General features: G+C 48.2%; 1 protein-coding gene across 1 annotated transcript; it reads left to right on the top strand.

The window, feature by feature from the left end:
- Nucleotides 1-11177: 11177 nt before the first annotated feature.
- Nucleotides 11178-19633, top strand: LOC125460364 (coiled-coil domain-containing protein 71-like). Its single transcript, XM_048547781.2, has 2 exons — nucleotides 11178-13933; nucleotides 17572-19633. Exon 1 carries the CDS (start codon nucleotides 11265-11267, stop codon nucleotides 11955-11957), a length of 693 nt encoding a protein of 230 aa, XP_048403738.1. The 5' UTR covers nucleotides 11178-11264; the 3' UTR covers nucleotides 11958-13933; nucleotides 17572-19633.
- The last annotated feature ends 939 nt before the right edge of the window (nucleotides 19634-20572 follow it).

Raw genomic sequence — 20572 nt, forward strand, 5'->3', positions numbered from 1 at the left:
CTCACCCGCTTCCTTTCTACTCCCTCCTTTTGCTCTCTTTCTTTCTTCCATTCTTCTTTCGAGGCCTTTTCGGCAGGGCCTTCCGAGCAGGTACGGCAGCAGGGGCTAGAGTCGGCCCCTTGGGACCTTGCGATGGTGCCAGTGGTGAGGGATGGAACCAGAGCCTGGCGACTCCAACGTCTGCGCGCTCAGCGCGGGACCTGAGGCTGTGGCAGCCTCTGCGCTCAGCAGAGAACATAGAACATGGAAGTAGAAAAGTATAGCACAGTAGAGGCCCTTCGGCCCATGATGTTGTGCCGTGGAATAATCCTAATCCAAAAATAAAATAACCTAACCTACATTCCCCTCAATTCGCTGCTGTCCATGTGCATGTCCAGCAGTCGCTCAAATGTCACTAATGACTCCGCTTCCACGACTACGACTGGTAATCTATTTCCATGCGCTCACAACTCTCTGGGTGAAGAACCTCCCTCTGATGTCTCCTCTATACCTTCCTCCTAACACCTTAAAACTATGATCCTCGTGGCAGTCAATCCTGCCCTGGGGAAAAGTCTTTGGCTATCGACTCTATCCAGCCTCTCATTACCTTGTACACCTCGATCAGATCACCTCTCTTCCTCCTTCTCTCCAGAGAGAAAAGTCCGAGCTCAGTCAACCTCTCCTCGTAAGACAAGCCCTCCAGTCCAGGCAGCATCCTGGTAAACCTCCTTTGCACCCTCTCCAAAGCCTCCACATCTTTCCTATAATAGGGCGACCAGAAAGGCAAGAGAATCGGGATGTTGGGCTTCAGCGATGCGGTAGGTCCGAATTGGTACTCCTGGCAAGTGGCAGTGGCTTTTCTTTTTATTCATTCACGGGATGAGGGCATCACTGGCAGTACCCATCCCTAATTGCCAGGGCAATTCGGAGTCAACCACATTGCTGTGGGTCTGGAGTCACATGTAGGCCAGACTAGGTGAGGATGGCAGTTTCCTTCCCTAAAAGGAAACTAGTGACCAAGATGGGTTCTTCCCGACCATCGGCAACAGATTCACGGTCATCATTAGACAGTTTAATTCCAGACATTTTTATTGAATTAAATTCCACCTTCTGCCATGGCAGGATTCGTTCCCTGCTCCCCAGAACATTGTCTGAGTCTCTGAATTAACAGCCCAGCGATAATACCACTAGGCCAGCACCTCCCCGTAAGTAGGGTGTGGTGGGCCTGGTGTGGGTCTCCTGGAATGGACTGTAATGAGGGGGTGGGTGGTGCTGGTGGGCCTGGAGCCCATTGTGGAGATGTGCTACCCAAGGAAGAAGTCAGTTTTCAGTTACATTTTAGTTGTAGCTTAATATCCTCTGTAGCTCAAAACAGCACCAGAGCATGGTGACATAAGACATTTTTAATGTATTTATTTGTTAACTACAAGTGACCATAAATCATTCAATTCAAGTATTACACTCCCACAGGCTCCTTGTGTTTGTCCTCAACAGGCTGCATATTGTGTTTGAATAACTTTCTGTTCTTGTCATTAATCTCCTACCTTTGGGCATTCACCAATCTCATTCATTACTGCATAATCATTACTACATAATCATTACTACATAATCAATACTACATAATCATTACTACATAATCATTACTACATAATCATTACTACATAATCATTACTACATAATCATTACTACATAATCATTACTACATAATCATGCTTCTGAATCGGCCTCTTAAATTTCAAATCTAATGTTGATCTCACTCTTTGTGCACCTACTCTACAGCCGTAATCTTGTATCCCTCTCTCTGTTCTATTACCCTAATACACTTTGTAGGGTAAGATTCTGCCTGTGCTGCATGCAAAACACAACTTTTCACTGTACCTAGGTACATGTGGCAATAATAAATGAAATCAAATCAACTACAAGTTCACAACAACCTCTCATTGTCCCTGCTTTAAAAACTCAAACTCCACAAGACTATAAGATGTAGGAGCAGATGCAGGCCATTCAGCCCATCAATTTTTATTCCGTGAGGTCGTGGCTAATCTGATCATCCTCAACTCCGCTCTCCTGCCTTTTCCCCATAAGCTTTGATTCCCTTCCTGATTAATAATCTCAGCCTTGAATATACTAATGACCCAGCCCCGACAGCCCTCTGTGATGAAGCATTCCACAGATTCACTCCCCTCTGAGAGAAGAAATTCCTCCTCAGCTCTATCCTGACCCCACATTCTGAAATGATACCCTCTGGTCCTAGACTGTCTCACAAGGGGAGACAACTTTCCTGCATCTCCCTCGTCAGACCCCGCATAAGAATCCTGCCTGTTTCAATAAGATCACCTCTCATTCTTCTAAACTCTAATGAGCACCAGCCCTATCTACTCAGCATCTTCTCGTAAGGCAATCCCTCCAAGCCTGGGATCAGCTGAGTGATCTTTACTGATGTATCCCATCAAGTCCAGGGAACTTATCAGTCTTTAGCCTTATTACTTTCCCTAGTACTTTCTCTCTTTAGTTATTGAATTTATATCCTCTCCCCAGTTTGTTCCTTGAATGTTTAGACATTTTGGAACAAGATAAATGCCTTCTGCCATGAACACTGATGAATTTATTCAACTCCTCCTCCATTTCCTAATTTCCCCTGTCTTATTGTCTAATAGAAACCGAAAGAACTGTAAAGATGCTGTAAATCAGGAACAAAAACAGAAGTTGTTGGAAAAGCTCAGCAGGTCTGGCAGCGTCTGAGAAGAAAAAAGATCAGAGTTAACGTTCTGAGGAAGGGTCACCGGATCCGAAACATTAACTCTGAATTTTTCTCCACAAATGCTGCCAGGCCTGCTGAGCTTCCACCATTTCTGAGATAGTAGGAGCTGCAGATGCTGGAGTATCTGAGATAACAAGGTGTGGAGCTGGATGGACACAGCAGGCCAAGCAGCATCAGAGGAGCAGGAAAGCTGATGTTTCGGGCCTAGGCCCTTCTTCAGAAAAAGGGTTTCCTGCTCCTGAGCTGCTGCTTGGCCTGTTGTGTTCATCCAGCTGTACACCTTGTCATTCCACTATTTCTGTCTTGATTCCTGATGTGCAGCATCCACAGTTGTTTTTATAATTCCAAACCAAACCAGTCCCATCTGCCTGCCCCTGGCCCATATCCCTCCAAACCTTTCCTATTCACATACCCATCCAAATGTCTTTTAAACACTGTAATTGTACCGACAGCCACCATTTCATCAGGAAGTTCATTCTACGTTGCGAACCACCCTCCGTGTAAAAAACTGGCCCCTTGTGGCTTTTTAAAATTTCTCTTCTCTCACCTTAAAATGTGCCTCCTCGTCTTGGAATCCCCCACCCTAGGGAAAAGACATCAACCATTACTCCTATCTATACCCCTCATTATTTTATAAACTTCTATCAGGTCAAGTCTCAAACTCCTACACTCCAGTGAAGAATATCCCAGTCTGTCCAGCTTCTCTCCGTAACTCAAACCTCCCGCATCCGGCGACATCCTGGCAAATCTCTTCTGAACCTTCTCTAGCTTAATAATATCCTTCCAAAACTGGATGACCAGGGCTGGATAAGGTATTCCAGCAGATTGTGCTGGAGAACAGTTCTGCTGCTGTTGATGGCCCACAGCGCCTCATGGATGCCCAGCCTTGAGTTGATAGATCTGTGCAAAGTCTGTCCCATTTAGCTCTGTGATAGTGCCACAATGTAACACAATGGAGGCTAAAGTCCTGCCCATTGGGGCGTCCTCACTCACAAATTTAACCACACAGACACGCTGCAACTCAAGTGTTCACTCATCCATAGTTTTAAACAATAAGGATGGCAGAACTTGGGAAGCAACTTATGTAAGGTCACCCAAAAAAAAATAAAGTTTAGAGGAAGCTCTCCTCCAGACACAGTGACAGCTGGTGACGAGTGAATGCGCTGCAGTCCCACACTCAGCACAAAATGGAGAGATAGTCCTCCAGCACGAAGGCATCAATGTTTCGTTATAGAGTCTACTTGTTGTTTGCGATTCCGTCATTGGTAAGCTTTTGCAGGAATATAACCCAGAGAAAGCACTTTCCTCTATCTCCAATGTGAAGGCAAGACTTCGTCTCCACAAGGACTGTGCGATGGTCACTCTCACCGATACTGTCATGGACAGATACATCTGCAGCTGGTAGATTGGTGAGGATGAGGTCAAGTATGTTCTTCCCTCTTGTTGGTTCCCTCACCACCAGCCGCAGACCCAGTCTGACAGCTCTGTCCTTTAAGACCCGACCAGCTAAATCAATAGTACTGCTGTGGAGCCACTGTTCATGTTGGGCATTGAAATCCCCCACCCAGAGCACATTTTGTGCCCTTAGCATCCTCAGTGGTTCCTCTAAGTGTTGTTCAACATGGAGGAGAGACTGATCCATCGGCTGAGGGAGGACGGTATGTGGTAGTCAGCAGGAGGTTTCCTTGCCCATGTTTAACCTGAAGCCAGGAGACTTCATGAGGTATGGAGTCGATGTTGAGGACTCCCACAGCAACACCCTCCCACCACCACCCCACACCATCCCCCCCCACCCCCTGCTGGGTCTGTCCTGCCAATAAAGGAAAATCCCCTTCCCTCACCCCTTAAACTTTCTGCAGGATCAATCATAGATTTGTGAAAATGGGGAAAGGGGCTGAATATCCTAAGGTCAGTGGTGGATTTGGGAAAGTAGGCTCATAGAATCCCTACTGTGTGGAAGCAGGCCATTCAGCCCATCCAAGTCTAAACTAACCCACCAAAGAGCTTCCCACCCAGACCCACCCTCTATCCCATCCCCCAACCCCACATTTCCCATGGCTAACCCACCTAGCTTGCAAATCCCTGGACACTGTAGGCAACACAACATGGCCAATCTACCCTAACCCGCACATAGAATCATCGAATTCCTACAGTGTGGAAACAGGCCCTTCGGCCCAACAAGTCTGCACTGACCCTCAGAGCATCCCACACAGACCCATCCCCCTATAAGAAGAAGTTGTAAGGAAGGCATATGGTGTGTTGGCTTTCATTGGCAGGGGAATGGAGTTTAAGAGCTGAGAGGTTATGCTGCAGCTCTATAAAACCCTGGCTAGACCACACTGGGAGCATTGTGTTCGGTTCTGGTTGCCTCTTTATAGGAAAGATGTGGAAGCTTTAGAGACGGTGCAGACGAGAATTACCAGGATGCTGCCTGGACTGGAAGGCAGGCCTTATGAGGAAAGGTTGAGGGAGGTAGGGCTTTTTTCATTGGAGCGAAGAAGGATGAGGGCTGACTTGATCGAGGAGTACAAGATGATGAGAGGCTTACTTAGAGTGGATAGTCAGAGACTTTTTGCCAAGGCAAAGATGACTATTATGAGGGGGCATAATTTTAAGGTGTAGCAGAGGTAATAGGAACTGCAGATGCTGGAGAACCCAAGATAACATGGTGGGGAGCTGGATGAACACAGCAGGCCAAGCAGCACCTTAGGAGCAGGATTTTCCTTGGCCTGCTGTGTTCATCCAGCTCCACACCTTGTTATCTCATAATTTTAAGGTGATTGGAGGAAGGTATGGGGGAGATATCAGAGGTAGGTTCTTCACACAGAGAGTGAGGGGTGTGTGGAATGCACTGCGGGCAGCGGTAGTGGAGTCAGATACTTTAGAGACTTTTAAGCGACTCTTGGACAGGCACATGGAGGATAGTGAAATGTAAGGTATGCAGGGTAGGTTGACAATAGGTCGGCACAACATTGTGGGCCGAAGGGCCTGCACTGTGCTGTACTGTTCTATAACCACCTAAACTGCACATCCATGAGTTGTAGCTGGGAGAGTAGCTGAGAGCCTTTCTCACTGATCTCTACCTCCCTGTGCAAGCCCCACTGAGATGGAAGGCAGCTCGTAGTCACCAATGTCAAAGATTGACTTCCGCACGGTTCGGTTGCCCCGAGTCGGAGCTGGAGATGGAAGGGGGAAGGAGGACATGAGGGCAATCTCTTGGGGGGGCCGTGGGGTTTAATGTGGAAGGGGGTAATCAGGCAGGGTCCGGGACAAGGTGTACAGACTGTGCAAATGGTAAGGATGTAAATGGGGGGGAATGGAGGTAAATGGGGGGGAATGGAGGTAAATGGGGGGGAATGGAGGTAAATGGGGGGAATGGAGGTAAATGGGGAGGGGAATGGAGGTAAATGGGGGGGAATGGAGGTAAATGGGGGGGGAATGGAGGTAAATGGGGGGGAATGGAGGTAAATGGGGAGGGAATGGAGGTAAATGGGGGGAATGGAGGTAAATGGGGGGGAATGGAGGTAAATGGGGAGGGAATGGAGGTAAATGGGGGGGGAATGGAGGTAAATGGGGGGGAATGGAGGTAAATGGGGAGGGGAATGGAGGTAAATGGGGGGGAATGGAGGTAAATGGGGAGGGGAATGGAGGTAAATGGGGGGGAATGGAGGTAAATGGGGGGGGAATGGAGGTAAATGGGGGGGAATGGAGGTAAATGGGGGGGAATGGAGGTAAATGGGGGGAATGGAGGTAAATGGGGAGGGGAATGGAGGTAAATGGGGGGGAATGGAGGTAAATGGGGAGGGGAATGGAGGTAAATGGGGGGGAATGGAGGTAAATGGGGGGGGAATGGAGGTAAATGGGGGGGAATGGAGGTAAATGGGGAGGGAATGGAGGTAAATGGGGGGGAATGGAGGTAATGGGGGGGGTATGGAGGTAAATGGGGGGGAATGGAGGTAAATGGGGAGGGGAATGGAGGTAAATGGGGGGGAATGGAGGTAAATGGGGAGGGGAATGGAGGTAAATGGGGGGGAATGGAGGTAAATGCGGGAGAATGGAGGTAAATGGGGAGGGAATGGAGGTAAATGGGGGGGGAATGGAGGTAAATGGGGGGGAATGGAGGTAAATGGGGGGGGAATGGAGGTAAATGGGAGGGGAATGGAGGTAAATGGGGGGGAATGGAGGTAAATGGGGGGGGAATGGAGGTAAATGGGGGGGGAATGGAGGTAAATGGGAGGGGAATGGAGGTAAATGGGGGGGGAATTGAGGTAAATGGGGAGGGGAATGGAGGTAAATGGGGGGGAATGGAGGTAAATGGGGGGGAATGGAGGTAAATGTGGGGGGGAATGGAGGTAAATGGGGGGGGAATGGAGGTAAATGGGGGGGGAATGGAGGTAAATGGGGAGGGGAATGGAGGTAAATGGGGGGGAATGGAGGTAAATGGGGAGGGGAATGGAGGTAAATGGGGGGGAATGGAGGTAAATGGGGGGAAATGGAGGTAAATGGGGGGGAATGGAGGTAAATGGGGGGGGGGAAATGGAGGTAAATGGGGGGGAAATGGAGGTAAATGGGGGGGAATGGAGGTAAATGGGGGGGGAATGGAGGTAAATGGGGGCGGAATGGAGGTAAATGGGGGGAGAATGGAGGTAAATGGGGGGGGAATGGAGGTAAATGGGGGGGAATGGAGGTAAATGGGGGGGGAATGGAGGTAAATGGGGGGAAATGGAGGTAAATGGGAGGGGAATGGAGGTAAATGGGGGGGAATGGAGGTAAATGGGGGGGAATGGAGGTAAATGGGGGGAATGGATGTAAATGGGGGGGAATGGAGGTAAATGGGGAGGGGAATGGAGGTAAATAGGGGGAATGGAGGTAAATGGGGGGGGAATGGAGGTAAATGGGGAGGGGAATGGAGGTAAATGGGGGGAATGGAGGTAAATGGGAGGGGAATGGAGGTACATGGGGGGGAATGGAGGTAAATGGGGGGGAATGGAGGTAAATGGGGGGGGGAATGGAGGTAAATGGGGGGAATGGAGGTAAATGGGGGGAATGGAGGTAAATGGGGGTGGAATGGAGGTAGATGGGGGGGAATGGAGGTAAATGGGAGGGGAATGGAGGTAAATGGGGGGGAATGGAGGTAAATGGGGGGGAATGGAGGTAAATGGGGAGGGGAATGGAGGTAAATGGGGAGGGGAATGGAGGTAAATGGGGGGGGAATGGAGGTAAATGGGGAGGGGAATGGAGGTAAATGGGGGGGGAATGGAGGTAAATGGGGAGGGGAATGGAGGTAAATGGGGGGGTGACAAAGGGATAGTGGGAGTAAATGGGAAAACGCAAAGATAATGGAGAGGGATTAAATGGGGGAGGGGGTAAATGGAGAGGAATTAAAGGAGGCCAATGGCGATAAAGGTGAAGTTAATGGGGGGGCTTAAGTGAAGGTGGAGGGGGTCGGTGGGAGTAAATGGGTGTCAATGTGGGGTAAAGGAGGCCCATGGGGATCAGTGAGGATAAAAGGGGGTCAACTGGGGATTTAAGAGGTCAATACAACGGGGAGCTTCAAGGAAAATGGGTCGGGATGAAAGAGGTAAATTAGGGGTCAGTGGGGTCTCTACCAGGGTAAAGGGGTCAATGGGGACAGGTCAAAGGGATAGATGAAGCGGTAAAGAGATCAATCGACGTAAATAGGGGTCGATGTGGGATAAAGGGAATCCAAGGGGTTCAGTGGGGGTAAAGAGGTCAATCAGAAGAAACGGGTTCATGATGGAGGGGAATCATTGGTGTCCAATGAAGGTTCGGTGGGAGGAAGCTGGGTTAGGGAATCAATTTGAGGTCAGTCGAGGTGAATGGAGGTCAATGGCAGGTCGGTGGAGGCAAAGGGGTCAATGTGGTGTCAGAGGGGGCAAAGCAAGGTCATGGTGGGGTCACTGGGGTAAAAGGGGCCAACGGCAGTTCAATGGGAGTAAAGGGGGGGGTCAATGCCAGGTTTAGGGTGTAAAGGGGGTCTGTGTGGGGTAGGGGGTAAAGAGTGTCAATTGGGGTCAGGGTTAAAAGGGGTCACTGCTGGGATAGTGGGGTCAATGTAGGTTCAGTGGGTTTTAGTGAGGGTCATTGAAGGGTAAATGAGGGTAAATGGGAACAATGGGGAGTTAATAGGGGTCAACGGGGTAAATGGAGGTCAGTAGGGGTCAATGGGGTAAATGGCAGTCATTGAGGGTCAATGGGGACAACAGGGAGTTAATAGGAATCAATGGGGATCAATGGGGTAAATGGCGGCTCATTGAGGGCAAATAGTGGTAAATCGGGGTCAATAGGGTAAATGGGAGTGAACGGGGTAAATGAGGGCAAGTGGGGTAAATGGAGGTCAAAGAGAGTTAATGGGATAAATGGGGTCTTTGACGGTAAATGAGGGTCATTGAGAGTAAATGATGTCAATGGGGTCAGCAGGGGTCAATGGGTAAGTGGGGGTCAATGGGGTAAATGAGGGTCAATGGTGTAAATGGGGAGTTAATGGGGGTAAATGGAGTAAATGGGGGTCAATGGGAAACAATGGGGAGTTAATGGATGTCAGTGGGGTTGATGGGAGACAATAGTGGTCAATGGGGTTCATTGACGGTAAATGGGGGACAGTGTGGTCAATCGGGTCAGTGGGAACCAATGGAGGTCAATGGGGTGAATGTGGGTCAATGGGAGTAAATGGGGTTCAATGGGTTAAATGGGGGTTAATGTGACTAAATGGGGGTCAGTGGGAACCAATGGAGGTCAATGGGGTGAATGGGGACAAATGGGGATTAATGTGACTAAATGGGGGTCAGTGGGGGTCAATGGGGTAAATGGGGGTCACTGGGGATGAATGTGTGCCAATTGGGTGAATGGGAATCAATGGGGGGAAAATGGGGGTGAATATGGGTCATTGGGGTGAATTTTGGTCAATGGGGTAAATGGGGATGAATGTGGGTCAATAGGGGTAAATAGGGGTTAATGGGGGTCATCGACAGTAAATGGGGGTCAGTGGGGTCAATCATGTAAGTGGGGTCAATGGGGGTTAATGGGATAAATGAGGGTCAATGGGGTGAATGTGGGTCAATGGGGGTCACTGGGGTAAATGGGGCTGAATGAGGGTCAGTGGGAGTCACTGGGGTCAATGGGGTGAATGTGGGTCAATGGGGGTCACTGGTGTAAATGGGGCTGAATGTGGGTCAATTGGATCAATGGGGGCCACTGAGGTAAATGGGGCTGAATGTGGGTCAATGGGGGTCACTGGGGTCAATGGGGCTGAATGTGGGTCAATGGGGGTCAATGTGGTCAATGGGGCTGAATGTGGGTCAATGGGGGTCACTGGGGTCAATGGGGCTGAATGTGGGTCAATGGGGGTCAATGTGGTCAATGGGGCTGAATGTGGGTCAATGGGGGTCACTGGGGTCAATGGGACTGAATGTGGGTCAATGGGGGTCACTGGGGTAAATGGGGCTGAATGTGGGTCAATGGGGGTCACTGGGGTAAATGGGGGTAAATGTGGGTCAATGGTTGTCACTGGGGTAAATGGGGCTGAATGTGGGTCAATGGGGGTCACTGGGGTAAATGGGGGTAAATGTGGGTCAATGGTGGTCACTGGGGTAAATGGGGCTGAATGTGGGTCAATGGAGGTCACTGGGGTAAATGGGGCTAAATGTGGGTCACTGGGGTCAATGGGGCTGAATGTGGGTCAATGGGGGTCACTGGGGTCAATGGGGCTGTATGTGGGTCAATGGGGGTCACTGGGGTCAATGGGGCTGAATGTGGGTCGATGGGGTCACTGGGGTCAATGGGGCTGAATGTGGGTCAATGGTGGTCACTGGGGTAAATGGGGCTGAATGTGGGTCAATGGAGGTCACTGGGGTAAATGGGGCTAAATGTGGGTCACTGGGGTCAATGGGGCTGAATGTGGGTCAATGGGGGTCACTGGGGTCAATGCGGCTGAATGTGGGCCAATGGGGTCAATGGGGTCAACAGGGCTGAATGTGGGTCAATGGAGGTCACTGGGGTAAATGGGGCTAAATGTGGGTCAATGGGGGTCACTGGGGTCAATGTGGCTGAATGTGGGTCAATGGGGGTCACTGGGGTCAATGGGGCTGAATGTGGGTCAATGGGGGTCACTGGGGTCAATGCGGCCGAATGTGGGTCAATGGGGGTCACTGGGGTCAACAGGGCTGAATGTGGGTCAATGGGGGTCACTGGGGTCAACAGGGCTGAATGTGGGTCAATGGGGGTCACTGGGGTCAATGCGGCTGAATGTGGGTCAATGGGGGTCACTGGGGTCAATGCGGCTGAATGTGGGCCAATGGGGTCACTGGGGTATTAATGTGGGTAAATGGGGGTAAATAGGGGTCAATGGGGGTCAAGCGCTAATCGCCCCGCCCCTCCGTGGAAGCCCCTCCTCCTCGCAGTCACACCGGAAATGACGTACACGCGGGGCCAGGTTGAAGGCCCCAAGCCTGGGGCTGGAGTTTGAGGGCAGACGGAGGGCAGGTCCGCGGCGGGTGTGGTGCCTATGGCCCGCTGCCCCGCGGAGGGCCCGGCTGTTCAGGCCTGGTCACGGATCCCGGTGGTGGGGCCTCGGGCCCTGGAGGACGCGCTGTCCGTGTGGAGCCCGCTCTCCCCGGACCCGCTTCAGACTCAGTCGCAGCTCCTGAGCTTCGTGGCCGGGCTCCGGGAGGAGGGTTACCTGCCCACCGTGCTCCGGAGCCGGGACGTGTACGGCTACACCTCATCAACCTGCCAGGTCCCCCCGCCTGGGCCTGGGCCCGGGCCCGGAGCCTCGGCCTCAATTAGCAGCCAGGCCCAGGGGGGCGCCTCCAGCAGCAGCAGCGCCGCCGCCTCCAGCCGCAAGAAACCCCGTAAAAACCCCAAGTGCAACGGCTGGCTCCGGCCCCCGGCCTCGGGGGTCCGCCTGATGGGAGAGAGCTCCCTTAGGAGACACCGTTACCCCGAGAGGAGAGCCCCCAGGGAGAGGGAGAGCCAGAGCCGCCGCCTCCGCCAGCAGCAACAGCAGCAGGCCCTGAAGCCCAGGCCTGGGGCACAGGCAGATCCCACTAACAGCAGGCTGCAGCTCCTCAGGTCCAAGGTCATCAAAGTGGACGACTCCTCCTCGGACGAGGAGGTCCGCAGGAAAGCGCAGAAGATCCTTCGGGTCAACCTGTCACCGGTCATCAGGATCAGCCCCATCACCTACCCCCTTGACTAGGGGCTTGACCGCTGAGGATGACCAGGACAAAGACAACGCCACCACCAAGACCGGGCATCTCCCCACCGCGGCCGGACCCTGAGGGACACAGCCAGACTTCTCATGCGTTTGCTCACTGCGATCTGCGGAGCCCACCTGGACTGGTGTCCCCACCCAGGATTCTCGACCGAGCCGGGGTTGCCAGAAGGAAAGGAGACCCCAACCGTCGCCTGGAGACCCCACCCTCAAGCCATCCTCTTGCTTCCCACGGCATTTTTTCCACCCCCTCCCAGTCCAAAGTCTCAACACCAGACTGTCTGCACCCACTGTTTTCTTTTTAATATCGTAGTGCAATATGAGATGTGACTCTGTCTTGATGTCTTTCCAAAAGTCTGGTTGACCACGAATCGATTTTTTTTTTTCGTTTGGGGCGAGCCAGCACAGTCTTGATGGGCTGAGTGACCTTCACCACCACCTCCTGTCCCATAACCATTCTGTGACTCTGTCTTTAAACTTTTGTATCCTTGGAAAACTGTGTCAGGCGAGCTTGCTGCCTTCAAAGGTCAGCTTCAGTTGAGCGGTGTTCACTTGGGGTTGGTACTCTCACTGCTTTAGAAACATTTCCTCATTCCCCACCCAGCCACTCCAGAAATTTTCAAGTTGAGGGTCCACAAGACAAGTATTCTGAGAATTTTCAAGTAATGTGCCCTGGAATGGTGTCACAAATGGTTCTGTACCCACCACTTTCATTTTGACTTTGTTGCTGTTGGTGTTTCATTTACTTCTTGTGTCTGAAGTCAGAAGCAATACAACACTATGTGATAGTCCCTATAGGTATTTGAAATCACAAGGTTTCGGAATACTGCTTACCTTAGTCACCTGACGAAGGTGACAAAGGACCGACGCTCCAAAATCTCATGATTTCAAATAAACCTGTTGGACTATAACCTGGTGTTGTATTGCTTCTGACTTTCTTCACGCCAGTTCAACACCACCTCTGTGCCTGGCCTGACAGTAAGAAGTGGGAACTAGTGAAGGAGCAGGGAAGATATTAACCAGTGGCTCCAGTCCTGATCAATGTTGGGGCGAGTGTGCGCAGAGAGAACGTCCTGTCGGGTAAAGAACTGGACCTGGTTAAGATAGTCTGCGTCAGCCCTCGTTCTCTGTGTACTTGCCCATAAGCTTGTTGTCACCTTGGCAAGATGACAAGAAGGCAATCGACAGCAGTGTAAGTGTGTTCCAGGACCATCAGATTTCCAGTGTGACACCTGTTCTAGTTATAAGCAGCTTTTGTGATGGGTTACACACAGTGGTCCCCCCAGAACCTGAGGTACTGATTGTTTGTCAGATTTCTGGTGTGTGGCACTAGAGATTACAGTAGATGGACGGGTAGAATAAGTGCATATGGAGACTTAGATGAATGCTTTGATTTGATTTGTACTTCTATTGTGTGCGTGCATGCAGGGTTTTTTAGTCAACATCTGTCCTTCTCGCAAATAAACAGTCCGTAAACTTTTACTGTGTGTGAGGTCCACGTTATGTGCTGTATGAAACAGGGTGAATGTTAAACAATGAAGAGTTCCCTGTCAACATTTACACTGTTATATCCAGCATCTTCCCTCTTTACGTACTGTGGCTCCACTGATGACCAGCTGCTTTCTGGTTACACTTTTTCCACCAGGCAGTTCAGGTGAAGTCTCCACAGTCCAGACCAGTCCCATTTCCTCACCCATCCAATGTTCTCCCTCTTTCTTATCTTTGGAAGTACTGGAGTCCTGTTGCACCTTCACTTTGGCCGAGGTTCTCTTGCACAGACGTAATTCACGGACATGCTGAGCTCTGAAGACACAGTTACCTGCTGGATAATTGGACTGACAAGCCCAGGTGAAATCCACACAAGACTTTAGAGAAAGAGCAGAGAGAAGTGAGACAAATGACACAGCTTCTTGAATGGGTCACCACAGTCACAAGAACCTGACTAGCCCTTCCTGTGCTCTGTGAGTCTAAAAGAGACTAATATTGGGTTTTATGTTTGCCTTTAGAGTTCTTTTAGAAGCGTATTGCACACTAAACGATGAATTTTGGTAAATTAAACTTACTCTGAATAATGATGTTGAAAGTATGTAATACAATTAGCATAGTGTCCTTTTAATATATTCCTGTGTAAATTATGTACTTTTTTATATAATTCTAGCTTTTCGTATTTTGCACTTGGATAAGTAATATCAATTCACATTCCCATCCCAGCAGATTCAGAATTGGTCCTTGAAGTTATCACTTAACAAAAGTCCTTCAGGTGGGTAACAAAGTGTGGAGCTGGATGAACACAGCAGGCCAAGCAGCATCTTAGGAGCACAAAAGATAAAGGGTCTAAACCCGAAACATCAGCTTTTGTGCTCCTGAGATGCTGCTTGGCCTGCTGTGTTCATCCAGCTTCACACTTTGTTAAATCGGATTCTCCAGCATCTGCAGTTCACATTATCTCCTTCAGTGGGGTGTCCATTTTGTTCCTTGCAGGAAGGAAACCTGCTTTCCTTGTCCGCTGTGGAACCATATGTGACTCAAGTCCCAACTCTAGGTGCTCGATTCTTGACTGGCAAACTCTGCATGGTCCTGGAAGTCATTCACTTTCTATCCAACCTGCATCCACCCTTGTCACCCTCTCGGGGCTCATAGAGGTGTCCCAAAATTCCAGTGGTGCTGCATTCCATGAGGGAAAAATTGACTGAAAGTAAATATGTGGGACTGTCTGCTTAACCTTCATTGTTGGATTTGATTCTTTCCAGGTTATGGCTCTCATTTGTGCTGAAGTACATTGCTCTTTGTGTGTTCTTCTGTTGTAAACTAATGCAGGAAAACCAGAAACCAGAGCTCAGTAACAATTGAAACTTAGTGGTGTTTGCAGAATCATTTGAGTTTCTGTCTTACCCCGCTCTGTGCCTCAGCTTATTTGCAGAAACCCTCGCTCATGCTCTGTGTGTGTAAAAATCTGTCTGAGGCAATGAGGGTCGTTAAGATGAAGCAGAGGAGATTTATCAGAATGGATCCATGGGTGTGGGACTTGAGTGGCAGGGTCAGGTTCAGAAAGCTTGGGCTCGTCTCCGAATAGCGTGAAAATAAAGACAAAGGGTGCTAGACCTGCAGAGTTTCTCCAGCACTACCTGTGGACAGAGAAGCAGATCTCACTTCCAGTTCCAAAGAAGTGTCGTGTTATACTCAAAAGCATTAATTCTGGCTCTCTCTGCACCATTGCTGCCAGAGCTGCTGAGTTACTGTACCACCCTCTGTATGATAGAGGGGTAAAGATCATGAAATAAAACTCTGGTGTTATGTCCCGCTTTCCATTTACATAAATAGAAAGCGGGACATAACACCAGCGCTTCGTCGGAGGCTCACTGATGATGTTACCTAGAATGGTGACGAAACGTCTGAAAACTAACCTGCCAGCTCAGCGAGCAAACTCACATCCAGAACCTCAACCTGAGCTACAAATCTTCTCAAAACTCGCTATCATGAAATAAAAATCGAAAGAACTGCAAATGTTGTAAATCAGGAACACAAACAGAAGTTACTGGAAATGCTCAGCAGGTCTGGCAGCACGTGTGAAGAGAAATTAGAATTAACACTTTGGGTCCAGTGACCCTTCCTTAGAACCATGTGTATAAGATGTATATGACCGGTTTGGATATGGTAACAAAAGGCTGAGATGTTCTCATCAGTGCAGGGCTGGGCTGCCCAGATTTAAGGTTTTGAGTGAGAAATGCAGGAGGTGCATGGAAGAACATGTTTATCCAAAGGTCTGGAACCTGCTGTCCATGAAAAGCTGGTGAAAGTAGAAGCACTCAGTGATTTAGAAAGGAAGTTGTGTGGATTGAGACTTCAGAGAAATAAACTCGTCGGACAGTAGGGAGTGAGTGGGAGAATGAGCTGGCATGGACTGGATGGCTGCCTTCTCTGTCTGATTCTATAGCTCCTTTTGTCCCCTTCCCACTCACTGTCACTTTTCCATCGCTACAATCCTCTGAAATATCTTTGACCCTCCAATACTGCCCATGTGTGTATTTCAGTTTTCACTCCTGAAGGCCCTGGCTTGGTGCTAAGTGCTGGAATTTGTTCTCTAAACTCTCTCGCTCTTTCTCTCCTCCCCACACCCCACTTCCTTTAAGGCACTTAGTAAAAACCTACCTCTTTGACCAAGTTTTTGATCATTGTATTACTAACTCCCAATATGGCTCGCTGTTAGACTGTCTTCTTTGTGCTCCTGAGAATTCCTTGGAATATTTTGCTACGTTCATGACGCAATATAAATGCGGGTTATTTTTATAACATACTGAAGCTTTATCTGAGAGTATGAAGGCATAATGGGGTGGTTAGAGGGTTCCTCAGGAACATATTTTCAATATGAGACAAGACCACAGTATAAATACAGCTGTTTTTGCATGGGTTAAGTTCAGATGAATGGTGTCCTGATATGTTGTGAAAGATGGACAACTGTGCTATTTGAAGTAACTTTAATACTGAATCTGTTTCCGGTAACTGTAACTAACAGGAGCTAGGATGGAATTGGGTCTGATTGTTGGGGCCTGGGATGATCATAACCAGGACTCTACCCTCTTCAATGTGGGTGGTGGACTTTGGAGTCAGAGCTGGCAGTCTTTTGGCAAACCTGTACCTGGCATTCGATATATTATTTTGTTGATTGAATCACAATAGTCTAGTACGCCAGCTACACATGGCTACATTGGGAATACTGATCTGAAAAGTTTCAGTGCTGATTGGAAATGTGAAGAACTCATGATGGGGTAGTGCTTTTGGTTCGGTAATCTCAGTTACAGTGTGCTTGGAATGTTCAAACTCAACCACTGTGTACATTTAAATGGGAATTGTAGAGTGTCTCAGTGCCTCCTTATTGATCGTTTGCAGCTGCTGGGGGTCTGTTCAATAAATATCCACACATCTGAGAGGCATTGTGTCCTGCAGTCAGTGGAATTAGATTAACATAGTCTCAAATGTGGCTCATTAGTGGTTTCAGTTGGCCAGCTCTGGATAATACGTAATATTTTATTCATATATATTTTTAATTAACCTGTTCAGAGATGTTGTAATACATCTTGGAGCAGGTGTGACTTGAACCAAGGTCTTCCAGCCCAGAGGTAGGGACTCTACCACAAGACCCCCTAATTTTGATATATCACCATTCGTGTTATTTCCACTGTCCCCTTCAAACACTGTGTGTTGTCCTCTGGCGTGGTGCTGATGTATGGCAGGGAGGAACCAGTCTCCGTCTGTTACACATGTCTGTACCTGTTGACCCACCAGCTGAGGGGCTGCTGTTGAGATCAGCTGGAATTAGGTAAAGGGCTCGAGCTTCTCACGTTCAGTCTGATTTCGATGTAGTGATGCTAACCACAAGGTGTGAGGACATGGGCTGCTGAGAGGCTAAACTGAACTCAGCTGAGATGCCTTCTCGAGCAGAATTCGCTACCAATACTGTGTCTGGAACCGCATGTGAACAATGACTCCATCCACCACCCGCAAACGCCTTCTGCAATCCATACAGACTGTGACCCTTCACTGATGTAAAGTTGCTCCAATATCCAGTTGCCTCCTGTTTACAGCGTTTTTTCTACCATAGGGGTAAATCATTTCCCATTCAGACGGTGAAACACTTTACTGGGGAATGCTGTGAGACAGTGAAGGAGACCATCCTGTGCTTTGATTCGGATTGACGGAGGCTGCTGTCTTTGGAATGAGTGGCACCTTTGTGGGAGGTGTGCTTCAAAGTGTTACTGAAATAAAACCAAAAAAAGATGCAATATTGCTGTTGTGTCTTTCACATCTCAACGTGTGTAGCTGCACACTCACCTGCCTGTTGTAAAATGTTCTTTGTGTTCACCAACAGTAATCAACATGGTACATGTGTCTTTGACTCAAGTGGCTCTGTGTTTTTATATAAAACCAATGTAGCTGCCTTTTCAGTAGAAAGCCTTTACTGTGAATTATGAGAGGTCTGGCAGGAAATTGGATTAGTCTTCATCCTCATGTTAAACGTGACTGTCAAACTATTGTGCCAGTGTTTTGCATTTTTGTATGTACCTTTTCTCCTTCTTTGGAGTTATCATCCCAAAATGAAGGTTTTCCAGAATGTTTCAAAGATTCAACTTGACTTTTAAAATAGTGGAGAACAAGGGTCTGGATTTGGAAACAATTAAAATGCAGGGTCTTTGTTCTCCATTAGGGCTCTTGGTGTGAGATAAAGATCTATCTGACTTTGTGCTGGAACTGTGTTGCAGTTACCAGTTATTGTCTACATGATGTGACTCCAAATCCCAGCCTCCACTTAAGCAACAGCTAAAGATATAAGGAGAAATCTCTCCTGTCCTCGAGTTGAATCAATCAGCGACAACCTTCGCTGACTAGGAGTAGGCAGTGCACAAACTTTGAGAGGAGAGAATTCGCAGGGCGATGTGGGAATGGGATTAACTGGACAGCTTTTTCAAAACACCAGTACAAAACTGATGGGCCAAATGGTCTCCTCCTGCGCTGAAGTGTGCTTTAAAATGTAACCACTGGTTTGAGAAGCTGCTGATGAGGCAGCAGTTCAGTGTTTGTCCCTGTTGAAAAGTGGGTTTGCTGCAGTAACCTTAACATGAAGTATTTTTGGGCCTAAGGAAGGGACAATTGCTTCTCAAATATGAATGCACATAGCTATTATTGATTATTTTCCTGAGCAGTAGCCTCTTCAGAGATCATCTCAGGAATGGATATGCCAGGGGTTTTGTACCTGAGAGATTCTCTCTGCCCCCATCCCAGTGGGGAGGCCATAATTACAGTTGGGAACATGTCAAGTGGAGCCCCAGCTGTGTTTTGCAGAAAGTGCAGAGTGAGCATCTGGAGGAAAAGCAATCCTTTCAACAGGAGATTGAAGGGCAGTTAAAGGTTCCTCATAAACCCCTGTCTGCTCACTCCTCGCTGAGAGACCTGATCCCTCCTACAATTGTGAAATCATTTGAGGACACAAAGCACAGCAGGATAGGCTTTACATTGAACATGCTTGCATTGAGTTAATCACAAACTGGCAAGGAACTGAAGAGCTGCAGTATGTCCAGGATGAATGGCCCCCTATCTGAAATGCGCAACGTCCTGTGAACTTTGTTGAATGCTTTTCTGACAAACTGCACGGAAGGGTGTCAGCACAGTATTGTTGCAAACTGTCTGCTCTTCATTGGCAGTTCTGCTTCGGTTTTTGGAAAGTGCATCAACCTGGACTTGCTGTGAGCAGGGGTTGGAAGTATTCTCACGGGATGCTCTTGAGAGAGGCATGAATGTGCGGGGGGGTGGGGGGAGGAATCTAGGAAATTATAATTTGGAAATGGTGATGTGGCAATAGTTTGAGCAGTTTTCTGGGATGTAAAAGGCAGTGTATGTGTTTTAGATTTTTAAAATGGGGAGGGTGAGGAATTGGGCAATTGATTTATATATTTTTAACCTTTTCAAACTTAGAAGATTTTCACACACCAAATGGAAAGCTGGGAATGTGTGATTTTGATATCTTGATCTGTTTGTATGATTTACATTTATTTTCCAAATGACACTTCTGACTGTGAAATGTACTGCAATTTTTCAATATTGGGATTACAGTATGGACAGGAGTTATTTAAATAATAAATAAACATTTTCGACAATTTAATAATGAGTCTTGGGTGTCACAGTTTGATTGCTAATTTTTTCAGGAATCCATCAGGAGGCAGTGTATACTGTGCACAATCTTAGTTCACACAAGAAAGCTCATCGCAGCGCACTGTTCCATCATGTTCAATGTTGTTAGGAGTGAGACACGGGCCTAATCCGTTTTAGTCTTCCAAAACCAAAGTCCCAGAGGGAGAACAATATACCACATGGCTTTTCATAGAAACAGGAGCAGGCCCTTCGGCTCTTCAAGCATGCTGCAGCATTTGATATGATCATGGCTGACCATTGAGCTTAATGCCCCAATCCCACCCTTATCCTTTGATCCCTTTAACCACAAGGGCTATATCTACCTCCTTGAAAACACCTATCTTTTGGCCGTAACCATTTCCTGTGGTAGTGAACTCCACAGGCTTGCAACTCTGGGTGCAGAAATTTCTCTCACATCTCAGTCCTCAAAAGTTTATCCGTTATTCTTAAACTATAACCCCTGGTTTTGGGATCTTCCACCATCAAGAACAACCTTCCTTCATCTGCACTATCTAGACCTGTAAGAATTTTATAGATTTCTTTTGAGATCCCTTCCTCATTGGAGTTTAGAACAATGAATGTAATCCTAACTGACTCAATCTGTCCTCATGCATCATCCCAGGAATCAGTCTGGTAAAGTTTTACTGCACTCCCTCAACAGCAAGACATTCTTCCTCAGATAAGGAGCCAAAATTTTCTCTCAATATTTCCAGGTGAGGCTTCACCAATGCTGTGAACAATTACAGAAGAAGCATCCTTGTTCCTCTACTCAAATCCTTTCACGAGGAAGGCAACCACAGTTTGCTTTTTATCAGCTACTCCTGCACTTATTTCAGTGATTGGTGCATCAGGACCATTATTCAAATAATAATCCACCTTCCTAGTTTCGCTACAGAAGTGGATAACCTCACATTTGT

The sequence above is a fragment of the Stegostoma tigrinum genome, chromosome 11 (genome assembly GCF_030684315.1).
Source record: "Stegostoma tigrinum isolate sSteTig4 chromosome 11, sSteTig4.hap1, whole genome shotgun sequence".
In the NCBI taxonomy this organism is placed as follows: Eukaryota; Metazoa; Chordata; class Chondrichthyes; order Orectolobiformes; family Stegostomatidae; genus Stegostoma; species Stegostoma tigrinum.

Coding starts and splice junctions, on each gene's coding strand:
- LOC125460364 (XM_048547781.2), top strand. CDS start 11,265: ATGGCCCGCTGCCCCGCGGAGGGCCCGGCTGTTCAGGCCTGGTCACGG.